General features: G+C 58.9%; 1 protein-coding gene across 1 annotated transcript; it reads left to right on the top strand.

The window, feature by feature from the left end:
• Window positions 1-234: 234 nt before the first annotated feature.
• Window positions 235-12925, top strand: AKAP17A (A-kinase anchoring protein 17A). Its single transcript, XM_050777755.1, has 5 exons — window positions 235-420; window positions 2661-3441; window positions 4540-4688; window positions 9527-9767; window positions 10999-12925. The coding sequence occupies exons 2-5, from the start codon at window positions 2680-2682 to the stop codon at window positions 11935-11937; spliced, it is 2091 nt and encodes a 696-aa protein (XP_050633712.1). The 5' UTR covers window positions 235-420; window positions 2661-2679; the 3' UTR covers window positions 11938-12925.
• Window positions 12926-25081: the final 12156 nt, after the last annotated feature.

Here is a 25081-nt window from a genome sequence, read left to right as displayed (position 1 = left end):
CCCACACCGACCCCCCTTCCTGTTTGGCTGAAGGGCGATGGCCGCAGACCCTGGCCGAGGGACGTCCCCTGGTTACCCGCAAGCAGGTGGCCGCATGGGGGGGGGGGGGGGGGAAACTGGCCTGGCGCACGCGCAGTGCAAAAGGCCGGGCTCCCGGAAGTCCCGCCTTCCAGGGCGGGGCCAGGACCAGGAGGAGAAACCCGGTGTCGCCGCGCGGCCGCTTCCGCGAGCCCTCGCGCCGGAAACGGAAATGCGTCACAGAGGGCGGGCGGCGACGGCGGTGGCGGCGTTGGAGGCGCCTCCAGGGGACGGTGGCGGTGCCGGGTGGTGAGGCCGCGCCTGTCCGGGGGTCGTCGGGGGACGGCGGGAGCTTGGGCCAGCGGCGGCGGCGGCCTGGGACGCAGGCGGAGCCCCGCGCAGGTGAGTGCCGCCCCCGGGCCTGGCGAACGCTTCGCTGGTCGGACCGGGCCCGGGGAGCCGGGGCTTGGGAGGCGGGGCTGGGGCCTGGGGGGCGGGGCCTGGGGTCTCGGAGGGGACGGGCTGGGGTTGGGGGGCGTGGGGTGGGCTCGGGGGGCTGAGAGCGCCGGGGGCCGTACGGGGGAACCGGGGGCTGGGGAGGTCTGCGGTCGGGGTCCGGGGGTCCCGGGAAGTAGGGGTGGGGGCTGGGCCCGGGGGGCCGGGGCTTGGGAGGCGGGGCTGGGGCCTGGGGGCGGGGCCTGGGGTCTCGGAGGGGACGGGCTGGGGTTGGGGGGCGTGGGGTGGCCTCGGGGTCTGAGAGCGCCGGGGGCCGTACGGGGGAACCAGGGGGCTGGGGAGGTCTGCGGTCGGGGTCCGGGGGTCCCGGGAAGTAGGGGTGGGGGCTGGGCCCGGGGGGCCGGGGCTTGGGAGGCGGGGCTGGGGCCTGGGGGCGGGGCCTGGGGTCTCGGAGGGGAGGGGGCTGGGGTTGGGGGGCGTGGGGTGGGCTCGGGGGGCTGAGAGCGCCGGGGGCCGTACGGGGGAACCGGGGGCTGGGGAGGTCTGCGGTCTGGGTCCGGGGGTCCCGGGAAGTAGGGGTGGGGGCTGGGCCCGGGGGGGCCGGGGCTTGGGAGGCGGGGCTGGGGCCTGGGGGCGGGGCCTGGGGGTCTCGGAGAGGACGGGCTGGGGTTGGGGGGCGTGGGGTGGCCTCGGGGGGCTGAGAGCGCCGGGGGCCGTACGGGGGAACCGGGGGCTGGGGAGGTCTGCGGTCTGGGTCCGGGGGTCCCGGGAAGTAGGGGTGGGGGCTGGAGCGGTTCCGGGGACTCCACCGAGGGAGCTGAGGCCTGGAGCGGTCTCGGAGGGCTGGGAGCTCGGGGGACCGGTTGGGGGGTCCCCAGGGTTCGGCGAGCGGACGTGGCGCTGCGGTCGCTCCCAGGTCTACACTGGGAAGCCAAGGGCTGTCCGGGGGTTTCGGAGGCGGGGGCTTTGGGGCTCATCCAGGAGTGCGGTGACCGAGGGGCGGGGGGTACCGAGTGGCCGAGGGCCTGAGAATGCGTGGGGCCTTTCCGGGGGTGCCAGGGGCAGCCCGAGGCTATGCTGGGGGGCTGCGGTAGGTGGGAAGACCAGGGGCAGTGCCGGGTACTGGGGGTTGGGCAGCCAGGTGTACCGGGGTGGTCGGGGGGCGCTGGAGGCCACCGTGGGGAGGGTTCCTCGGTGGTGCAATTGCTGGGGCCGCCTGGGTTCTAGGGGGAGGGTTCCCTGGTCTCTGCCCAGGCTGGAGCCCCTCCCTTGTGCCCCACTGACCTTTTCTGGTAGCTTTTCTACCCTCCCTCCCTCTTTCGCGCCTCCCACCTCGGGCTTGGGCGAGGAGGCCGTGTCCTGGGCCTGGCAGGAGGCCTCCAGGTGGATGTGGTGGGCGGCCGGGCCAGAGGCGGTCACCTGGGATGTTCAGGTTTCTGTGAGTGAAGCTTCCTCTGCTTGGAGCTGGCCGTCAGGAAGTGGCTGCCCGTCAGCTCCGTAGGGAACAGGTGTGGGTTAAAGAAGGTGGGTGGGTGGAGGAAGAAGGCACAGATGGGGGACTCTGGCCCCCAGCTTTTGGAAAGTTCCTTGTACTTTCTGGCTTTGAGTGGGTTAAAGCTGGGATACGTCTGGCCTTCGTGGAGATTACTAGGGTTCATGGTTCTGGATTGTTTTTGTAGCCGGAGACTTCCTGTTTTATCAGTGCAAGTACAGGGCCGCCGCCCCCTCCACAGCGCCCTTCCAGATGCCTGCAGCTGTGCTCTCCCTGGCCCCTTCCCTTCCCGCCAGTGTCTTTCTGCACCTTCCCGTGGAGCTAGGCGTTTGTAGCTTCCCCGTCCCTACTTGACCTGCATGAGGGGTCTGGTCGCGCTCAGCTTCCTATTCTGCAGGCCTTGGGAGCTGCTGGGTGCTGGATGTAGGGTGTTGGGCAGTGCTGGCCGAGGCTTCGACACTAACCTGTTCTTTATCAGCTCAGCTTTTTCCCCTTTAGTGTACTCTTAATGATTTTAAAGAGTAAAAAACTCCGTCGAGATGGCTTTTAACAAAGGAGAAACCGGTCTCTGGCACGGCAGAGAGACACTGCCGTTGCTCTTCTCCGAATCCCAGAGTGCCGGCTGCTGCGGCCCCTCCTCCTTGGTGGGGGAGCCGGTGGGGCCGACGCTGACCGTCTGCATCTTCTGTTTCAGGCCCAAGGTCCCGGAGGCTATGGCAGCGGCTACCATCGTGCACGACACGTCTGAGGCCGTGGAGCTCTGCCCCGCGTACGGCTTGTACCTGAAGCCCATCACCAAGATGACCATCAGCGTGGCGCTCCCGCAGCTGAAGCAGCCGGGGAAGTCCATCTCCAACTGGGAGGTGATGGAGAGGCTGAAGGGCATGGTGCACAACCACCAGTTCTCCACGCTGCGTATTTCCAAGAGCACCATGGACTTCATCCGCTTCGAGGGGGAGGTGGAGAACAAGAGCCTGGTCAAGTCTTTCCTGGCCTGCCTGGACGGCAAGACCATCAAGCTCAGCGGCTTCTCCGACATCCTGAAGGTGCGCGCGGCCGAGTTCAAGATCGACTTCCCCACCCGCCATGACTGGGACTCCTTCTTCCGCGACGCCAAGGACATGAACGAGACCCTGCCGGGGGAGCGGCCGGACACCATCCACCTGGAGGGGCTGCCCTGCAAGTGGTTCGCCCTGAAGGAGTCGGGCTCCGAGAAGCCCAGCGAGGACGTCCTGGTCAAGGTGTTTGAGAAGTTCGGGGAGATCCGGAATGTGGACATCCCCATGCTGGACCCCTACCGGGAGGAGATGACGGGCCGCAACTTCCACACCTTCAGTTTCGGGGGGCACTTGAACTTCGAGGCCTACGTGCAGTACCGCGAGTACGTGGGCTTCATCCAGGCCATGAGCGCCCTGCGCGGGATGAAACTCATGTACAAGGGCGAGGACGGCAAGGCCGTGGCCTGCAACATCAAGGTGAGCCCTGGGCGCCGAGACCCACGCGCTTCCTCCCTCGGGCGGCTTCCTTCCAGCAGGGTCAGTAGATCGCTCCCAGCCACACCGCTTAGGCTGTGGGGACCTCCCCTGAGTAAAACGACAGCAACAGCCCCGTTCCCGTCGAATTTCAGGGACACAGGCGTGAGGTCGAGTAGGGGGTCCGTGCTGTGGTTTTGGAAATTCGGTATCTGAAGGAAGATGTCTAGTAGGTGAGGGTTGGACCCTCAGGAACTGTGACAGGGATTTGAACCGTATCAGAACCAAGAGAACCTGGCCTTCCCAGAATGCTCCTTGAAACTAGGGATTAACGTTCCCTTAAGCCTCATGCGCTGTTTGTTTGTTTTTGAGACAGAGTATCGATCTGTCGCCCAGGCTGGAGTGCAGCGGCACGATCTCTGCTCACTGCAACCTCCGCCTCCTGGGTCCGAACGATTCTCCTGCCTCAGCCTCCCGAGTAGCTGGGACTACAGGCACGTGCCACCACGTCTGGCTAATTTTTATATTTTTAGTAGAGACAGGGTTTCGCCGTATTGGCCAGGCCGGTCTCGAACTCCCGACTTCGTGATCTGCCCGCCTGGGCCTCCCAAAGTACTGGGATGACAGGCGTGAGCCACCGTGCCCGGCCTTGCCTCATGCATTTCGACCCGTGTTGGCTTCGCGGTGACAAATGAACCAGCCTCCTGGAGGAGGTTTTGTGGCCTTAAGATGTGCCCCGTGGGCGTGGGCAGGAGGCCCCGGGGTGGCTCTGGCCACAGGAGATGGTGGAGCCGGGTAGCGGAAGGGGAACCGTGTCTTGCCGCGGTGGCGCGTCACTTGTGTCCAGTAAGTGGCGAGGGGTAGTTGGTGTTCCTTGTAACTCTGTGGGATGAGCTAAGTCTTGAGCTACTGATGGTGACTTGGAGGGAGTGGTTTGGCTTCTGGGCCCCACTGTCTGGGTCTGCACCGGACGTGAGTGGTGAGCGGGAGCTCAGGCTCTGAGGACTTGGCCCTGTGGCCCGGGAGAGGGAGAGGGCGCCTGGCCGTGTGTCTGGGGGGCTTCGGGGGAAGGCCGTCTCACACTGTTTTTTGCTTTTAAAGGTTTCTTTTGATTCGACCAAACACCTGAGTGATGCGTCAATTAAGAAGCGGCAGCTGGAGAGGCAGAAGCTTCAGGAACTGGAGCAGCAAAGAGAAGAACAGAAGCGCAGAGAGAAGGAAGCGGAGGAGAGGCAGCGAGCGGAGGAAAGGTACCTTCTGCGGGAGGGGCCCTCGGCGCTGGTGTCCGGCACCTGGGAGTGTGCGCAGACTCGTGTGCGTGTGTATGCGTGTATTCCTGTGTGGGTGTGTGCGTGCTTGTGAGCTTGTGTGTACCTGTGTGCGTGGAGGCATGTGTGCCTGTGAACCGGTGTGTGTGCTTTGTATGTACGTATGTGTGCCCGTGTGTGTGCCTGTGCGTCTGTGCACCTGTGCCTGTGTGTGTGCATGCGTGCCTGTGAGTGCCTGCGTGCATGTGTGCCTCTCTGTGCGTCTGTGCCCACGTGTGCCCACGTGTGTGTGCATGTGTCTGTGAGCTCGTATGTGTACCTTTGTGCATGTGTGCCCATGTGGGTGTGCCTCTGCATCTGTGCACATGTGCCTGTAAGCTCCTGTGTACCTGTGTGCACGTGTGTGTACCTGTGTGCATATGTATGCATGTGTGCCATGTGTGTGCCTCTGCATCTGTGCCCATGTGCCTGTGTGTGTGTGCATGTGTGTGAGCTCGTGTGTGTACCTGTGTGCATATGTACGCGTGTGTGCCATGTGTGTGCCTCTGCATCTGTGCACATGTGCCTGTGTGTGTGCATGTGTGTGAGCTCGTGTGTGTACCTGTGTGCATATGTACGCGTGTGTGCCTCTGCATCTGTGCACACGTGCCTGTGTGTGTGCATGTGTGTGAGCTCGTGTGTGTACCTGTGTGCATATGTACGCATGTGTGCCATGTGTGTGCCTCTGCATCTGTGCCCATGTGCCTGTGTGTGTGCATGTGTGTGAGCTCGTGTGTGTACCTGTGTGCATATGTACGCATGTGTGCCCACGTGTGTGTGCCTCTGCATCTGTGCACACGTGCCTGTGTGTGTTGTGTGAGCTCGTGTGTGTACCTGTGTGCATATGTGTGCATGTGTGCCCACGTGTGTGCGCCTCTGTGTCTGCACACGTGCCTGTGTGTGCATGCATGCCTGTGAGCTTGTGTGCGTACCTGTGTATGTACGCATGTTTGCCCCGGTGTGTGCCTTTGCATGTGTGCACACATGTGTCTATGTGTGTGTGCATGCGTTCCTGTGAGCTCTCGTACCTGTGTGCATGTGTGTACCTGTGCGTATGTACGCATGTGTGCCCTCGTGTGTGTGCTCCTCTGCATCTGTGCACACAGCACACATATGCCTATGTGCATGCTTGTGTGCCTGTGACCCTGTGTGTGTACTTGTGTGTGTGCACGTATGGGTGTGTGTGCATGCCTGTGGGTGCGCAGCTGTGCACGTGAGGACCTGCGTGAGTGGCTGTTTGAGACGCAGCAGAATATGCGTGTTTCTGTTCGTTTTCCTGTCGTACATCATGGTCTGACGTGATCTCTGTCGGTTCCCAGGACCACGCCTTTCCCGAAGGGCCACGCCACCTCTTCTCCCTCCACACGCTGTTCACATATCCCACTGAAACAAGCAGAATGCCTTAGCCGTTTGCAAGTTTGCGTTTAGGTTGAGGCTACGTTTACAAAATGAAGTAGAGGGTTGATGGTGATGGCCAGATTTAAAACAAAACAAAAAACCATAGGATAAAAACCCAGTTTCGCTTAAGAGGCCTTTAAAGCAATGGCCTGAGTTGTTCACTGCGGTTGGGGTACCAAAGACAACCTCAGGTCAGTCTTTGTAGCCCTTTTCATCTTAGCATTGCAGGAGGGAACCAACAACTTGCCGTGAATCCCGTGAGGCGGATTCCTCGTTGTCCTTCTCCATCCCTCCTGCTGTGCTGTCTTAGTGAGGCGGACTCCTCCTCCTCCTCCCCCGTCCTCCTCCCCCCCCCCCCCTCCCCCTCCTCCCCCCCCCCCCCTCCTCCTCCTCCCCCCTCCCCCTCCCCCCCTCCTCCTCCTCCCCCCTTTCCCCCCCTTCCCCCTCCTCCCCCCCCCCTCCTCCCCCCCACCAGGCTGTGCCCTCCGAGGACTTTAGTGCGTCCTGCACGTCTGTTGCGCTTCATGTCACCGATACCGAGTCTGGGATGTGTTGGACTTGACTGGGGGCCTCCTGGACAGCCTCCGGTGGGACCGAGTTGGTCCGTTGTGTTTCCGTTTCTCACTGCTTTATGTGACGCTGGTGCCAGTGTGTTGATGTGTGTGGCGGGTGATGTTTGCACAAGAGTCCCGGCACTGAACTCCTGGGAACAGGGCCATCCTGCCCTTGGTGTTCTTTATATAGCCCCCGTTGCCTCCCCGGGGGAGAGTGGGCTGAGGCCTCCTTAGATGAGGCAGGTGCAGCATGTAAGCGAGTGGCCGTGAATGGGCTGGGGGGGCCCAGGTCAGCCGTCAGGAGCCCCAGGACCCAAGGCAGGAAGTACACAGAGGCAGACACCCTGGGAGAACTGGACGTGCTGCTGTGTCGCCATCCTGGGAGAGGGCGGTTCGGATGTGGGGTTGAGTCAGGGTCCCCTGTGTCAGCCGCTGTCAGGCCGACCGGGACAGCCGGGGTGGGAGACCGTCCTGGGACATTACAGGGACTCTTCCAGGGTCAGACACAGCCCAGGCCTGGCTGAATGTGCCTGTCCACGTTCTGGAAGTGGGGAGTGGGACTCAGAGCCTCGGACCTCTCAGTCTTGCAGGACAGTCCCCACAACATTTCAGAAAGCAGCTTGGGGGTGAGGAGAAGCTGCATCCTTGATCTTTCCCTGAGGAGAGATGGGCGTCGGAGAAGTGAAGTGGGGCCTCTGCAGGGAAGAGGCCCCGTCCACCTGGCCAGACCACAGAGGGCTTGGGGGACGCGGGGCCAGGCCATGAGCTTCTCCACAGCAGGACAGGGTGGCTGGAGCCCCGGGGGAGGGCCGGCCCGTCGTCAGAGTTGGCGGGGAGGGCTCCAGGGTGGCCGGTGGAGCTGTCCTTCCCCACGCAGGGCCGTACTCGCCCCTGCTGCCCCCCCCCGTCATTCCTCAGAGGCTGAGCATGAGAGGAGGCCCAGGGCAGCCTCCGGGTTTCTCTCTGGTGGGTGGAAATGAGGCGTGTGTGTTTGGCCCTCACAGGTGACTTGGAGCTTGATGAGTGCTGTCCTCTGAAAGCTGCCCAGCCTTGAGGCGTTGGTGTCAGTCCCGCCTAAGGGCGTGCTATGTGCTGGGCTGCCCTGAGCCGTCCTCTGAGCTCGTGGGGCGGTGACAGCTCACAGGACAGTTAAACCTTCAGCACATGGAACTGCTTGAGGACCTTCATACCCCGGCCGGAGACCGTGTGGATCACTGCCTGGCCGTCGGCACCTGGCCTGGCTCCCTTCTTGGGGTGGTGGAGAGCGGGACGCCTTTTCTCCCGGCCTGCTTCTCCTCATCCCTGTGTCTCCTCTCGCCTTGGTGTCTCCTCTCCCCTTGGTGTCTCCTCTCACCTTGGTGTCTCCTCTCCCCTTGGTGTCTCCTCTCCCCTTGGTGTCTCCTCTCACCCTGGTGTCTCCTCTCCCCTTGGTGTCTCTGCGGGTCTACGTCATCCCGTCAGGCCTGCTCAGGTTCCTCGGTGCTGCTTAGAGCTGCACATGGGGCTTCCAGGCCACTCTTCTTCTTTTTTTTTTTTTTTGTTGAGACGGAGTCTCGCTCTGTCACCAGGCTGGAGCGCAGTGGTGCGATCTCGGCTCTCTGCAAGCTCCACCTCCTGGGTTCAAGCGATTCTTCTCATTCTTCTGCCTCAGCCTCCCAAGCAGCTGGGATTACAGGTGCCCGTCACTATGTCCAGCTAATTTTTGTATTTTTAGTAGAGACGGGGTTTCACCGTGTTGGCCAGGATGGTCTTAATCTTTGTGATCTGCCCGCCTCGGCTTCCCAAAGTGCTGGGATTATAGGTGTGAGCCACTGTGCCCGGCCCGGGCCACTCTTACCAGGTCTTGCTGTGTTTCGTCACCGCTGGGCTGCTGGGGCAGGGGTCCCTCCCCGTCCAGCTGTGTGTGTGGTCGCCGCCCTGCTTGTTGAGGTCATGGGTGATCGTCACCCAAAGAAGTGCTGGCGTTGAGTGCAATCGGATGAAGCCACGTGCCCCTCCCCTGGGAAGGGCCCCTCCTGCCCTGCTCCCTCAACGCCCTCTCCACAGCCCCAGGCAGCCGGGCTGGCGGTTTTGTGCCGTCGTGGGTGGGGCCTTTGTAGAATTTCACAGAACGGGGATCTGTGCGGTCTGTTGTCTTCAAGGCCGGATTGTCCACTTGGCTCTGGTGCAGGGCTCTGCACGGCGCGTGTCCCTCCTCCTCCTCCTCCCTGGTGCCCGGGGCCGCCTCCCTGGTGTGCGCGCATGCTGGCCTTCACTGGTGATTGTTAGAAAGCTTTCCTGTGCAGCTGGAACCTGCTTCCTGGGGCCCCTGCCGTTTGTGCTCAGTGCTGTCCTCTGGACGCATGCACCAGCCGAAGCCACGCGCCTTACGTGGTTTGGTGGCCATCTGCGTCCTCTGCCGTGCCTGTTTCCGCATTGGGGCGCTGGCCTTTCCTCGGTGGCGGCCACAGATGCTGCACCCCAAGGATCTTCTGCAGTTTCTTGAGTTGTTGCTGATGCTCTTTCCACCGTCCGTCCGTCCGTCTTTCCCCTGGCTGGGGGCGTGGCTTTTGATGTGGTCGATCCGCTGGTCGTTTTCTTGGTGGTTTCAGGGTTGGGTCACGCTTAGCAGGGTGGTGTGTTGGAAGGTCACGGAGGTCCTCGCCCGGCTCACTCCTTCCACCTCTCGGGCTGCTTTGAGTCAGCCGAGGTCCACTTTGGGATAAAGAGTTAAATGCTTAATCGTTCGACTGTGGCCTTTTCCCCCTTGTGTGAAAAGCCACTTGTGTGGTGTATCATGTGTTGGCTACAGCTGCTGTCGGTGACAAACCCCCGGTGTGTTCCATGCAGGAAACAGAAGGAGCTGGAAGAGCTGGAGCGAGAGAGGAAAAGAGAAGAGAAGCTTCGCAAGAGGGAGCAGAAGCAGAGGGACCGCGAGCTGCGCCGGAATCAGAAGAAGCTGGAGAAGCTGCAGGCGGAGGAGCAGAAGCAGCTGCAGGAGAAGATCAAGCTGGAGGAGCGCAAGCTGCTGCTGGCCCAGAGGAACCTGCAGTCCATCCGGCTCATCGCCGAGCTGCTCAGCAGAGCCAAGGTACCCGGGGTCTCCCTCTGCCGCCGCCAGCCGCACCCGGGCTGCCCTCGGTGCCCTCCCCTGAAACGCGGGTGGTGTCACGGCGCCGTTTCCCCGCTGGCCGCAGCTGTACCCACAAAACCAGCTTTAGTGCCGAGGATGAGGGCTCCTGCCCGGTAGGGTGTAGCACTTGTCTGTCGTTCCCGATGATTTCAGAGCTGTGATGGTTTCCTTTTGCAAAGCTGGTGCATTCAGGTTCCCCGAGCAGGCTGGCAGCCTCCCGGGGGCTGGGGCAGAGGTTCTCTGTTTCCTTTGGGTCCGGGCAGTGGCGGAGAGTGCAGGGGGCCGCTCTCTCTGGCCCGTGCCTCCGTGTGTGGTCAGCTGGCCTGGCTGTGACCTCACCAGTGGCCCAGAGCAGAGGGGCAAGGTGGGCTGGGTGGAGGGCCGAGCACGCAGAGGGGGCCTGCCGTGGGCCCGGGGCCCTCCTCCGCCGTGTGAACCTGGCAGGTCTCACCAGCGCCGGTACTGACGACCCCCTCAGCACCAAGAGCCTCCTTGCTCCTCCTGCAGGCACGACTGGTAACTCCCATGAGCCCGGGGCCAGGGCCCAGAGACAGACAGACCTCCCCAGGACAGACGTCCCCAGCACGCTCCTTGTCCTCAGGAGGGCTGCGTCCCCCTGGAGTCCAGCGCGGGGCGACCCCATAACCTGTTGTCTGATTACAGTTGTGATAAGTCCCCGGGAAGGAGCATGACAAGAGGCTGAGACATGTGGCAGCCCAGTCCTTACCTCATGGTGAATATTGAAGACACTAACCCAGGCTAGGCCAGGCTCGCCCCGCGGCGGCGGCGGCAGAGGCGGCGTGTGTCTGCGGCGTCATTTCAGCTCCCTGCTGCCGGCGGCCGCTTGTGACCTAACTCCAGGCCCCTGCGTGCAACGTGGCGGGGCTCCCGGCAAGGCCCGGCTCTGCCCGAGAGGCCCGCCCCGGGGCTGTGCCGGGTCGCTTTGCCAAGGGGTTTCCTTCTCACTCCGACGCATGATGGCCCCAGGTGTGGCCGAGGGAGCCGAGGGATGGACGGGCTGGACCTGGCTCGCAGTAGGAGACGCCCCCCGCCCCAGGGCTGGAGTCCAGCCAGGCCGCTGATCCTGCATCCCCAGACCATGGGGCCTCCAAACACCGTCCCAGCTCCTCTCCCAGTGTCCGGCCGGGCTCAGGAGTCGGGCTCAGCCGCGCTTTCCTCTTCCCCGCAGGCCGTGAAGCTACAGGAGCAGGAGCAGAAGGAGGAGAAGCTGCGGCTGCAGCAGCAGGAGGAGCGGCGGCGGCTGCAGGAGGCCGAGCTGCGGCGCGTGGAGGAGGAGAAGGAGCGCGCGCTGGGCCTGCAGCGGAAGGAGCGGGAGCTGCGCGAGCGGCTGCTGAGCATCCTGCTGAGCAAGAAGCCGGACGACGCCCACGCGCACGACGAGCTGGGCGTGGCGCACGCCGACCTGCTGCAGCCGGTCCTGGACATCCTGCAGACCGTGTCGTCCGGCTGCGTGAGCGCCGCCGCGCTGCACCCCCTCGGGGGCCAGCTCCCCGCCGGTGCCCCCAAGGAGACCGCGGCCCAGCCGGAGGCCGACGGCGCTCCCCAAAGCGTGAACGGCAGCGTGGCCGAGGAGGCCCCGTGCAGGGAGGGTCAGAGCTGCTGCCGCGCGGCCCCCGAGGGCGGCTCTCCGGAGAAGAGGTGCCCCGGCGGCGTCCTCTCCTGCATTCCCGACAACACCCAGCAGCCCAAGGGCCTCCCTGCCTGCGAGCAGAACGTCTCCAAAAAGGACACCCGGTCGGAACAGGACAAGTGCAACCGGGAGCCCAGCAAGGGCCGGGGCCGGGCCGGCGGAGACGGGCTGGATGAGCGGCACAAGCGGGAGAGGAGCCGGGCCAGGCGGGCGGGCAGCAGGGAGGACGACGGGCGGCCGCGCAAGGAGCGGCGGCCCCACAAGAAGCACGCCTCCAAGGATGACAGCCCCCGCCGGCGCAGCGCCAGCCCGGACCACGCCCGGTCCCGGAGGTCCCACAGCAGAGACAGGCACCGGAGGGAGCGCAGCCGGGAGCGGAAGGGCAGCGCCGGCAGGAAGCACAGCCGCCACCGCCGCCGGAGCGAGCGCTCGCGCTCCCGGTCCCCGAGCAAGCACCGCAGTACCTGGAACAGGTAATGACGGGCGCGGCCTCCCCATGGCCTGTCCGGGAAAGACCAGGACCTGCTCCAGCGTCCTGGCCGCTCCTTGGCCGCTCTCCGTCCACCCCCTGCAAAGCTAAGCCCCTCCCGCAGCCAAGAACGTCCAAGGAGCCCGCTGGCAAAGAAGGAAGACACCACGCTTTAGACATCCATCTTTCTTCACTCACCGCAGCGTACTTGGCACTTCAGTTTCAAACACGTGGCCCTCGAAAACTTGATCCGATAGCTTTAATACGGCCAGTCCTCTCTCAACCAGGAAAAGCGCACGGACGGACGGTGGTGAGAAGGGCAGAGCTGCCGCATGACTTCCTCCCCACGCGGGGAGCTCTGTGTCTGCTTGGCGACCTCCCCGCGTGCACGGCCCAGGAGGTGCACCTGACGCAGCAGGGGAGAGTCCTCAAAGGTGTGGACCACCGGAGTCACACGGCACTAGAAAGAAAAGAAAAAGCGTTGCCCTGCTGATTTCTCCCTCCCCCTCCCCAGTTTGTAACTTTAACTGATGGGGAAATGCAGGTTGGGTGGGATATGCCGAAACGTGATGCTGACGTGGAGTCACGGGTGAGGAAGGTACAAGTCCTTTGAGATCAAAACCCAAACGGGCCATTCTTTCTAAGGTGTCGGTGTGCGGGGAGTGGTCCCCAATGGTCTGAGGCTCCTTAACTTCCAAAACATTCACTTTTTACAACTTCAAGGAATTACGCATAAAAAAGGGTGGTGAAAAAGCTTTGGTTTCTAGTAAAGGTTAGTGCGTGTGGTTTTTTTAAGAAGCTGTTTTGCTAAATTATTTTTACTTGGAATGTTTCAAACAGATTTCAGGCTGCAAACTTGTTAAGTTTTATAATCATTCGCTTCTCCAAGTGAAGCTCAGAAGTACTTAAAAATAGCTGTAACGTTCGCGTTAGGAAAGATGGTGTTTATTCCAGTTTGCATTTTTATGGTGAAATAAAATCCTTTTCCAATGAACTGAGATTTTTCACACTTACGATTTTTGTGTTTTTATGTGCCTTGGACTGCGTTATTCCGCTGATTCTAGCCAAGTGCGTCTCAACCCAGTAGAAACCGTTCACTTTTCCTAGACCTGCTGATTCGGTGATCGTACATCACACAGCTCTCCCGGGGCTGTACCGTAGTCACCTTCTGAGAGGAGAATCCTGGGTCCTAAGAGGCATCAAATTTGTTTGCTGAGAACATAAACTTAGCCAAATTCAGAAAACCAATCTTTTTTAAAACCAAGGAGCTGTTTTTAAAGCACATTTAAAAGACGGTGGTTCTTTTCCCCACCAAACGTAGTGGTCACGGGTAGTAGTGTCAGCGCTGCCTGGTTGACCCAGGGTGGAATAGTCCCTTCCTCTCTTTAGTTAAATCACATACCTTCTTGGGGACTGGAGGGCTGGACACGTGCCTGTCCCACCCCCAAGCTCATATCGCTAGCGGATAGATGAGCAAATGGCTGTGTCTTGCCTGTGACCAGACACGGAGTGTTTGCAAACATGGGCCTGTCAGAAGTGTATGCATCCGTGTCGGTCTGTCCAGCCCAGCACTGAGCTTTTGCCTGTTCCACAGCTATAAGAACGTTGCCAGGGCCGGGCGCGGTGGCTCACGCCTGTAATCTCAGCACTTTGGGAGGCCGAGGCAGGCGGTTCACCTGAGGTCAGGAGTTCAAGACCAGCCTGGCACCCCGTGTCTCCTAAAAACACAAAACATTAGCCGGGCATGGGGATGGGCGCCTGTCATCCCAGCTACTCGGGATTCCGAGGCAGGAGAATCGCTGGAACCCGGGAGGTGGAGGTTGCAGTGAGCCGAGATTGCGCCACTGCCCTCCAGCCTGGGTGACTAGAGGGAAACTCCAAGTCAAAAAAAAAAAAAATGTTGCCAGGACCAGGCGCTGCTCTGGGCACCTGGTATATGGTGCTGGAAAAGACACAGCGCTCTCTGCAGCCCTGGGGATTTGCAAATGTGTAGATACGGGGACGAGAAGTCCCAGTGACAGCTGCTCGAGCAAGCTGTGTGCGCAAGGCAGAAGGCTGGACGTGGCGTGTCTGAGATCAAGAAGTGAATGTGGCCGGGGAAAGGAGGAGGCGGAACAGATGCAGGAAAGGTGGACGTGGAGCTGATCGCACACATGAGGCTGATCCACTCCAGACTTTTGGGACGAGAAGCAAGAGGGCTGTAAGCTGGCAGTGTTTTGAGCGTGGGGACTTGTGGCAACAGGCATCCCCTGTGACGTGCTGGTGGACTGGGCTAGGCGTTGATGGGAGAGGAGAAGGTGGCAAAACTTCAATGCGTGTTGCCTTGTGATACGTTGGACGTGGACGGTCTAGGAAAGCTGGAGAGCACCACCCCCAGGCCTATAGAATTGGGTATCTATGGAAGAGATTTAGGAATCTGAAGTCTTTCTCTCCTTTCTTTTCTCTTTCTCTGTCTCCTTCCTTCCTTCCTTCCTTCCTTCCTTCTTCCTTTCTTCCCTTCCCCCTCCCTACCTCCCTCCCTCCCTTCCTTCCTTCTTCTTTCCTGCCTCCCCTTCCTTCCTTCCTTCTTCCTTTCCTCCCTTCCGCCTCCCTACTTTCCTTCCTTTCTTCCTTCCTTCTTCCTTTCCTCCCTTCCCCTCCCTACCTACCTCCCTTCCTTCCTTCTTCTTTCCTGCCTCCCCCTTCCTTCCTTCCTTCTTCCTTTCCTCCCTTCCGCCTCCCTACTTACCTTCCTTTCTTCCTTCCTTCTTCCTTTCCTCCCTTCCCCTCCCTACCTACCTCCCTCCCTTCCTTCTTCTTTCCTGCCTCCCCCTTCCTTCCTTCCTTCCTTCCTTCTTCCTTTCCTCCCTTCTGCCTCCCTACCTTCCTTCCTTCCTTCCTTCCTTTTCCCTCTTCCTTCCTTCCTTTCCCCTCCCTTCCCCCCTTCCCTACCTACCTTCCTTTTTTCCTTCCTTCCTTCCTTTCCTCCCTTCTGCCTCCCTACCTACCTTCCTTTCTTCCTTCCTTCCTCCTTCCTTTCCTCCTTCCCCCTCCCTACCTACCTTCCTTCCTTCCTCCTTTCCTCCCTCTTCCTTCCTTCCTTTCCTCCCTTCCCCTTCCCTACCTACCTTCCTTTTTTCCTTCCTTCTTCCTTTCCTCCCTTTCCGCCTCCCTACCTACCTTCCTTTCTTCCCTCCTTCCTTTCCTCCCTCCTCCCTACCTACCTTCCTTCCCCTCCCTTCCCCCTCCCTACCTACCTTCCTTCCTTCCTCCTTCCCCCCTCCTACCTTCCTTCCTTTTTTTTTCCTCCCTTCCCCTCCCTACCCCTCCCTTCCTTCCTTCCTTTCCTCCCTTCCCCTCCCTTCCTACGTTCCTTCCTTTTCCTTCCTTCTTCCTTCCTTTCCTCCCTTCCCCCTCCCTTCCTTCCTTCCTTCCTCCTTTCCTCCCTCCCTCCTTCCTTCCTTCCTTCCTTCCTTTCCTCCCTCCCTCTCCCTCCTTCCTTCCTTCCTTCCTTCCTTCCTTCCTTCCTTCCTTCCTTCCTTCCTTCCTTTCTTTCCTTCTCTCCTTCCTCCTCCTTTTCTTTCTTTCATTTCTTAATTTCTCTCTCATTTTTTGAGACAGAGTCTCGCTCTGTCACCCAAGCTGGAGTACAGTGGCGCAATCTCGGCTCACTGCAACCTCCGCCTCTTGAGTTCAAGCAATTCTCCTGCTCAGCCTCCCGAGTAGCTGGGATTACAGGCGGGTGTCACCTCGCCTGACTAATTTTTTGTATTTTTAGTAGAGACGGGGTTTCACCGTGTTAGCCAGGATGGTCTCGATCTCCTGACCTTGTGATCCGCCCGCCTCAGCCTCCCAAAGCGTTGGGATTACAGGCGTGAGCCACCGCGCCCCGCCAGGAATCTGAACTTTAAACACTGTGCCTTGATCCTCATGCGTATTCAACTTGAAATATCTGCTTTGTAGCCCAGCACGGCATGGGCTGATCCAGCTACTTACGAACTGATGACGGTGTTGTCGGTATCTCCAGCTGTCGTTGGTTTCCTCTTTCTCCTTGCAGTTCTAGCCATCTTTGCCTTTTGTATTTTGATGCTATGTTATTTGGTGCCTACAAGTTAAGGATTGTTACGTCATATGTCTCATTTCTAACGTCCCTTCTTTACCCTTGGCACTTTTCCTTCTGAAGCTTGTTTTAGATGGGAATTGAAGGAAAGGAATTGGATAGAAACGGGTGTCCATGGCAATCTGAGGTCTAGCCCCCTGGACACGGACAGATGACGTCCAGCGTGGCTTGAGCGTGCTCACGAGTGCCTTTCAGGGAACGTTCTAAGTTCGAGGGATAAAGAACTGGTATTTGTGGGCCGGGCGCAGTGGCTCACGCCTGTCATCCCAGCACTTTGGGAGGCCGAGGCGGGCGGATCATGAGGTCAGGAGATGGAGATCATCCTGGCCAACATGGTGAAACCCCGTCTCTACTAAAAAATACAAAAAACTAGCCGGGCGAGGTGGCGGGCGCCTGTAGTCCCAGCTACTCGGGAGGCTGAGGCAGGAGAATGGCGTAAACCCGGGAGGCGGAGGTTGCAGTGAGCTGAGATCCGGCCACTGCACTCCAGCCTGGGCGACAGAGCCAGACTCCATCTCAAAAATAAAGTATTTGTGTGTGTGTGAGACATTGCAGTTACTTATTGCAGTTGCTTTTAGAGGCATGGGAGCTACACGAAGAATGTAGATTCAGGAGCTAGAATGCCTGATTCTGAACCGGTTCCCCGAACAGCTTACCTTCTGCAAGGTGAGGGGCGGGGGAGTGGGAGTTGTGTGTGGAACACACAGGTCAGTGTTTCTCTGGAACCTCCATCGTTTGGTGGGACCCTCTGAGGCTTGAGAAACGTCAACATTGTGAGTTCAGGTCGGATTTTCCATGTTACCAATACTTTTATTTTTTTTCTAGAAATTTCTCCCTCTCTCTCCCAACCCTTCTCACTGTCTCCCTCCTGTCTCTTCTCTCTTCTCTTAATCCTTCCTTCTCTCCTCTCCCCCAGCTTCCCCTCTGCTTCTCCTCTCTCCCGACCTCTGATTTTGTCTCTCTTTGTCTCTCCTCCTCTCTTTTATTTATTTTTTGTTTTGAGATGGAGTCTCGCTCTGTCGCCCAGGCTGGAGTGCAGTGGCGCGATCTCGGCTCACTGCAAGCTCCGCCTCCCGGGTTCCCGCCATTCTCCTGCCTCAGCCTCCCGAGTAGCTGGGACCACAGGCGCCCGCCACCTCGCCTGGCTGATTTTTCGTAGAGACGGGGTTTCACCATGTTGGTCAGGCTGGTCTTGAACTCCTGACCTCGTGATCCGCCCGCCTCGGCCTCCCAAAGTGCTGGGATGACAGACTTGAGCCACCGTGCCAGGCGGTCTCTCCTCCTCTCTTAATGCATCCTTCTCTCTTCTCGCCCAGCTTCCCCTCTGCTCGCCCTCTCTGCCGATCTCTATTTTAGTCTCTGTCTCTCTCAGTCTTGTGATTTAGGGCATTTCGTGCTGAGTCCCTTTCTAGTAATTGGGATCCCATTATCTCGTGATGGGTCATTAAAAATAGCCACAATTGGCCGGGCGCGGTGGCTCACGCCTGTCATTCCAGCACTTTGGGAGACTGAGGCCAGTGGATCACCTGAGGTGAGCAGTTCAAGACCAGCTTGGCCAACATGGTGAAACCCCGTCTCTACTAAAAATACAAAAGTTAGCCGGGTGTGGTGGCACATGCCTGTAGTCCCAGCCGCTCGGGAGGCTGAGGCAGGAGAATCACTTGAACCCGGGGGGCGGAGGTTGCAGTGAGCCGAGATTGCACCACTGCACTCCAGCCTGGGCCACAAAAGTGAAGCTCTGTCTCAGAAATAATAATAATAAATAAATCTGCAATGAGTTTGAATTCCACCTGGCAGAACAGAAAGAGAATGGATTTATTCCGAAATAGGAGTGAGAATGCATGATCCTCTCATTCATATCGTTTTATGATGCTTAGTTCTGAACTGATTTGCCACATGTGTTCAGTTGGGATCTCAGGATGTCTTTTAGCCAAAAAAAATCAAACTTCTCCTGGCCGGGTGCGGTGGCTCACGCCTGTCATCCCAGCACTTTGGGAGGCCGAGGCGGGCGGATTACGAGGTCAGGAGATTGAGACCAGCCTGACCGACATGGTGAAACCCCGTCTCTACTAAAAATACAAAAAATTAGCTGGGCGTGGTGGCGGGCACCTGTAGTCCCAGCTACTTGGGAGGCTGAGACGGGAGAACGGTGTGAACCCGGGAGGCACAGCTTGCAGTGAGTTGAGATTGTGCCACTGCACTCCAGCCTGGGCGGCAGAGCGAGACTCCATCTCCAAAAAAAAAAAAAAAAAAAAAATCAGACTTCCCTGTTGAGTATGACGTGTGTCACGGTGACCATGCTGGGCTCCTTCCCTTTTTTTTTTTTTTTTTTTTTTCAAGACAGTCTCCCAGGCTGGAGTGCAGTGGCACAATCTCGGCTCACTGCAACCTCCGTCTCCCGGGTTCAAGCAATTCTGCTGCCTCGGCCTCCCGAGTAGCTGGGACTACAGGCACATACCACTGTGCCTGGCTATTTTTTGTATTTTTAGTAGAGACGGGGTTTCACCATGTTGGTCAGGCTGGTCTCGAACTCCTGACCTCAGGTGATCCACCTGCATCCCAAAGTGCCGGGATGACAGGCGTGAGCCACTGCACCTGGCCTCGCCAGGTAAACTTTCAAGTTCAAAAGTGCCGCTTGGGGAATTCCAGCGGGCAGGAGGCTGGGGATACGGGTGTATGTGAAAAAAGCAGTGGTGTGTCTCCGATTCCACTCTCTGTGCCCACGTGGACACGTTCCGCTCCCACTCAGAAGTGAGAACACGTTGTGTTTCACTTTCTGTGTCTCCTTGATTTCAATTAAAGTAACGGCCTCCAGGGTAACAAAACCGCACTTTTATGCCCTAAATCTATAATATGTCAAGGTAAAAAAAAAAACAAAAAACAAAAAAACAGTGGCCCGGGTACGGTGGCTCACGTCTGTCATCCCAGCACTCTGGGAGGCCCAGGCAGGTGGATCACCTGAGGTCAGGAGTTCCAGACCGGCCCAGTCAACACGGTGAAACCCCATCTTGACTAAAAATACAAAAATTAGCCAGGCCTGGTGGCGGGCACCTGTTGTCCCAGCTACTCGGGAGGCTGAGGCGTGAGAATTGCTTGAACCCGGGAAGTGGAGGTTGCAGTGAGCTGAGATCACCCCCACCGCACTCCAGCCTGGGAACAGAGTAAGGTTCCGTCTCAAATAAATATGTATTTCAAAAGTGTCAATATGACATGAACTGGTGTTAATTTGTTCACCCGTATTGTTTAAATGGATGGTTTTGGTTATTAGATTGCGATAGTGTTCAAATTCCATAGGCCCTCGCCTTCAGGACGAACCAAAGATGTTTTGAAAAATTATGTATTCTATGTCTAAAATGGCACCACCTGCATTTTTGAAAAAGTTGAAATGATATTACAAATGCCTCGGGTGGCTCGTACCTGTAAGCCCAGCACTCTGGGAGGCCGAGGCAGGAGGATCACTTGCGTCCAGGAGTTCGAGAACAGCCTGGGCAACAAAGCAAGACCCCATCTCTACAAAAATAAAAAATTAATCGGGCTTGGTGGCAGGCACCTGTCGTCCCAGCTGCTCAGGAGGCTGAGGCAGGAGGATTGACCGAGTCCAGGCACCTGTCATCCCAGCTGCTCAGGAGGCTGAGGCAGGAGAATTGACCGAGTCCAGGCACCTGTCATCCCAGCTGCTCAGGAGGCTGAGGCAGGTGGATTGACCGAGTCCAGGCGTTGCAGACCAGCCTGGGCAACATGGTGAGACCTCGTCTCTAGCAAACATATGGAAACTTTTACGTTTTTAAACTAGCTGGGTGTGACCCTGTAATCCTAGCACTTTGGGAGGCCGAGGCGTGCAGATCACAAGGTCAGGAGATCGAGACCATCCTGGCTAACACGGTGAAACCCCGTGTCTACTAAAAATACAAAAAAAAATTAGCGGGGGAGGGGGGTGGCGGCACCTGTAGTCCCAGCTACTCGGGAGGCTGAGGCAGGAGAATGGCGTGAACCTGGGAGGCGGAGGTTGCAGTGAGCCGAGATCGTGCCACTGCACTTCAGCCTGGGCAACAGAGCGAGACTCCGTCTCCAAAAAAACAAAAAACAAAAAACAAAGCAACAGGACGTTCCCTTGGGAGAATGGAGGGGCAGCCAGCTACTTTGCTACAGTTGACCCCAGGGCAGGACCCACACACCTGACCATCCAGGGCCAATCACCCCACAGGCGTCTCAGACACCACATATCCCCTCCAAATCCCAGCCTCCGTGCCCTGCAAACCCGCCCACCCCCGGATCTTCTGCATTCTGGGGCTGTGGGGACACCACGCTGGCCTGGCCGGGAGGGTCCCAGGCTCTTCTCAATCTCTCGGGCCCGTCCTCTCCTGCTGCCGCTGCCCCAGTGAGCCTGCGAGACCTGTAGGAAGCTTCAGGGGCCTGAGCCTCCAGCCCTTCCCCTACTCCAGCCAAGCCCCCAGGCCGCCCCTGCTGCCTACTCCAGCCAAATGTCCAGGCTGCCCCTGTCCCCTACTGCAGCCAAGCTTCCAAGCCAGCCCTTCCCCTACTCCAGCCAAGCCTCCAGGCCGCCCCTGTCCCCGCTCCAGCCAAGCCTCCAGGCCCCCCCTGTCCCCTGCTCCAGCCAAGCCTCCAGGCCGCCCCTGTCCCCACTCCAGCCAAGCCTCCAGGCCGCCCCTGTCCCCGCTCCAGCCAAGCCTCCAGGCCGCCCCTGTCCCCTGCTCCAGCCGACCCTCCAGGCCGCCCCTGTCCCCTGCTCCAGCCGACCCTCCAGGCCGCCCCTGTCCCCTACTCCAGCCAAGCCTCCAGGCCGCCCCTGTCCCCGCTCCAGCCAACCCTCCAGGCCGCCCCTGTCCCCGCTCCAGCCAAGCCTCCAGGCCGCCCCTGTCCCCTACTCCAGCCAAGCCTCCAGGCCGCCCCTGTCCCCTACTCCAGCCAAGCCTCCAGGCCGCCCCTGTCCCTACTCCAGCCAACCCTCCAGGCCGCCCCTGTCCCCGCTCCAGCCAAGCCTCCAGGCCGCCCCTGCCCATGCTCCAGCCAAGCCTCCAGGCCGCCCCTGTCCCCTACTCCAGCCAAGCCTCCAGGCCGCCCCTGTCCCCTGCTCCAGCCAAGCCTCCAGGCCGCCCCTGTCCCCTGCTCCAGCCAAGCCTCCAGGCCACTCCTGCCCCTGTAGCAGGACTAGCCATGGACAAAAACCCCTCAGACACCAGGTTAAGAAAGGTCTCGGCTTTATTCGGCCGGGAGCGTCGGCAGACTCGCGTCTTAAGAGCCGAGCTCCCGGAAGACAGAGTTCCCGGCCCTTTGAAGGGCTTACAACGCTAAGGGGTTCCACGTGAAAGGGTCCTGCTAGATGGAGAGCACATGGGGTTAGAGTCAGCGGGGGTTAATGTTTTAACCTCAGGCCTGGTCATCAGTGGCGCCCGGCTGGTCTTGCTGCTGACTTCATTCCTGTTGTTTTTCAACTTTTATTTCCTCCTTTTCTTCAGAGACAGGAGACGGTAAGAGAAATGGCTTCTCTCCTCACCCCTACTTCAGCCAGGCCTCCAGGCCGCCCCGTCCCTGCTCCAGCCAAGCCTCCAGGCTGCCCCTGCCCCTACTCCAGCTAAGATCTCAGGCCACCCCTGCCCCTATTCCAGCCAGGCCTCCAGGCTACCGCCGACCATACTCCAGCTAAGACCCCAGGCCACCCCTGCCCCTACCCCAGCTAAGACCCCAGGCCACCCCTGACCGTACTCCAGCTTAGACCCCAGGCCACCCCTGACCCTACTCCAGCTAAGACCCCAGGCCACCCCTGACCCTACTCCAGCTTAGACCCCAGGCCACCCCTGACCCTACTCCAGCTAAGACCCCAGGTCACCCCTGACCCTACTCCAGCTAAGACCCCAGGCCACCCCTGACCCTACTCCAGCTAAGACCCCAGGCCACCCCTGACCCTACTCCAGACCCTACTTAGACCCCAGGCCACCCCTGACCCTATTCCAGCTAAGACCCCAGGTCACCCCTGACCCTACTCCAGCTAAGACCCCAGGCCACCCCTGACCCCTCCAGGCCACCCCTGACCCTACTCCAGCTAAGACCCCAGGCCACCCCTGCCCCTATTCCAGCTAAGACCCCAGGCCACCCCTGCCCCTATTCCAGCTAAGACCCCAGGCCACCCCTGCCCCTATTCCAGCTTAGACCCCAGGCCACCCCTGACCCTACTCCAGCTTAGACTCCAGGTCACCCCTGTCCCTCCCTACTCCAGCTAAGACCCCAGGTCACCCCTGACCCTACTCCAGCTTAGACTCCAGGCCACCCCTGCCCCTATTCCAGCTAAGACCCCAGGCCACCCCTGTCCCTCCCTACTCCAGCTTAGACTCCAGGCCACCCCTGACCCTACTCCAGCTAAGACCCCAGGCCACCCCTGCCCCTATTCCAGCCAAGACCCCAGGCCACCCCTGACCCTACTCCAGCTAAGACCGCAGGCCACCCCTGCCTCTATTCCAGCTAAGACCCCAGGCCACCCCTGACCCTACTCCAGCTAAGACCCCAGGCCACCCCTGCCCCTACTCCAGCTAAGACCCCAGGTCACCCCTGTCCCTATTCCAGCTAAGACCCCCGGTCACCCCTGACCCTATTCCAGCTAAGACCCCAGGTCACCCCTGTCCCTACTCCAGCTAAGACCCCAGGCCACCCCTGACCCTACTCCAGCCAAGCCTCCAGGCCACCCCTGCCCCTACTCCAGCCAGGCCTCCAGGCCGTCCCACTCGCCCGAGTTGTACACAAGCTCCTGGGGTTTCTGGCCAACTCTATCTCCCAAACATCCCATCCCCAAATGGCAGCTTCTGACCGTGTCCAGACCACGCAGGCCTCTCCCGAAACCGTCCTGCCAGACCCTGTCTCAAGGTGGTGACGGACGGGGGTCCGTGCAATGTCCCTGAGGGCTTTTAAAACCAGCCTGTCTGCTATCCACCGGCCCCCTCCCCTTCCTCTGTCTTTTCAGATGCTCCGGCCACACGGGGTTCTCGGCTTTCGTTTGAACAGCCTGCACGCACTGCCGCTCCCCCACGGGCTCGGTACCTGCCGCTCTGTCTGGCACGCATGGCCTCTCCTGGGAGCACCCACCCGGTCCCTCCTGCCTCAGATTTCAAAGAATTCCACAACCACCTTCACCCCACAATCCAGCTCTCCCTCCTCTCCCCTGCTGTCCACACCCTCAAATCACCTTCTAACATCTTCATCTTTTTTTAATTTTTTTTTTAGATGGAGCCTCACTCTGTCACCCAAGCTGGAGTGCAGTGGCGAGATCTCGGCTCACTGCAACCTCCACCTCCCGGGTTCACGCCATTCTCCTGCCTCAGCCTCCCGAGTAGCTGGGATGAGAGACGTGCACCGCCACCAGGCCCGGCTAATTTTTTGTATTTTTAGTAGAGACGGGGTTTCACCGTGTTGGCCAGGCGGGTCTGGAACTCCTGACCTCACATGATCTGGCTGTCTTAGCCTCTCCCAGATTGCTGGGCTGACACGTGTGATCCACCACACCTGGCCGAGATCTGATGGTTTTATAAACGGGAGATCCCTGGGGCACGCCCTCTTGCCTGCCGCTGGCTGTAAGACGTGCCTTCGCTTCTCCTTCGCTTCCCCGCCGTGGCTGTGAGGCCTCTCTGGCCGTGTGGAACTGTGAGACCATTAAACATTTTTGTTTTTCTTTATAAATTACCCAGTCTGAGGTACGTCTTTGTCAGCAGCATGAAAACGGACTCATACAATATGTTTGTCAGCCACGAGTGCGTCTTGTTTTTCAGAAGTGTCTGTCGGCCGGGCGCGGTGGCTCACGCCTGTCATCCCAGCACTTTGGGAGGCCGAGGCGGGCGGATCACAAGGTCAAGAGATCGAGACCAGCCTGGCCAACATGGTGAAACCCCGACTCTACTGAACATACAAAAATTAGCCGGGCGAGGTGGCAGGTGCCTGTAGTCCCAGCTACTCAGGAGGCTGAGGCAGGAGAATGGCGTGAACCCGGGAGGCGGAGGTTGCACTGAGCCGAGATCACACCACTGCACTGCAGCCTGGTGACAGAGTGAGACTCCGTCTCAAAAACAAGACAAGTGTCCGTTCATGTCCTTTGTAAGTCTCCATTCTCTAGTCACCGTGTTCCTGCCCTTCTCAATGCCTCAGGTAATCGCCTTAACTCAGATCCCTGAGAAATCCCCTCAGCAGGCAGAGATTTGGCCGCCTGACAGTGGCTTTGGGGTTCCATTAAGCAAATGTGATCGGGGGCCAGCCCTGTCTGTCTCCAGCTGTCCCCTGGAGTCCCCTGGAGTCCCCAAGGACCCTTCGTCGCTCTGAACTTCAAGGCTTTCTCTCTTTCTCTCTCTCTTTCCCTCCCTCCCTCCTTCCCTCCCTCCCTTCCTTCTTTCCTTCCCTCCCTCCCTCCTTTCCTTTCTTTCTTTCTCTCTCTCTCTACCTCCCTTCCTTCCTCCCTCCCTGCTTTCTTTTCTCTTTTCTTTCCTTCTTTTCTTTTCCTTTCCTTCCCTTCCTTTCCTTCCCTTCCTTTCCTTTTCCCTTTCTTTCTTTTCCTTCCTTCCTTCCTTCCTTCCTTTCTTTCTTTCTTTTCTTTTCTTTTCTTTCTTTCTTTCTTTCTTTCTTTCTTTCTTTCTTTCTTTCTTTCTTTCTTTCTTTCTTTCTTTCTTTTCTTTCTTCCTTCCTTCTTTCTTTCTTCCTTCCTTCTTCCTTCCTTCCTTCCTTCCTTCCTTCCTTCCTTCTTCCTTCCTTTCTTTCTTTCTTTCTTTCTTTCTTTCTTTCTTTCTTTCTTTCTTTCTTTTTCTTTCTCTTTTTCTTTCTGTTTTCTTTCTCTCTCTCTCTTTCTCTCCTTCCTTCCTTCCTTCCTTCCTTCCTTCCCTCCCTCCCTCTCCCTTCCTTCCTTCCTTCCTTCCTTCCTTCCTTCCTTCCTTCCTTCCTTCCTTCCTTCCTTCCTTCCCTTCTCTCTCTCTCTCTCTCTCTTTTCTTTCCTTCTTTTCTTTTCTTTTCTTTCTTCTTCCTTTCTTTTTGAGACAGACTCTCACTCTGTCCCCCAGGCTGGA

This window comes from Macaca thibetana, chromosome Y, assembly GCF_024542745.1.
Source record: "Macaca thibetana thibetana isolate TM-01 chromosome Y, ASM2454274v1, whole genome shotgun sequence".
Classification (NCBI taxonomy): Eukaryota; Metazoa; Chordata; class Mammalia; order Primates; family Cercopithecidae; genus Macaca; species Macaca thibetana.
The sequence above is the reverse complement of the archived record's forward strand: the minus strand, read 5'-3'. Positions and strand labels throughout refer to the sequence as shown.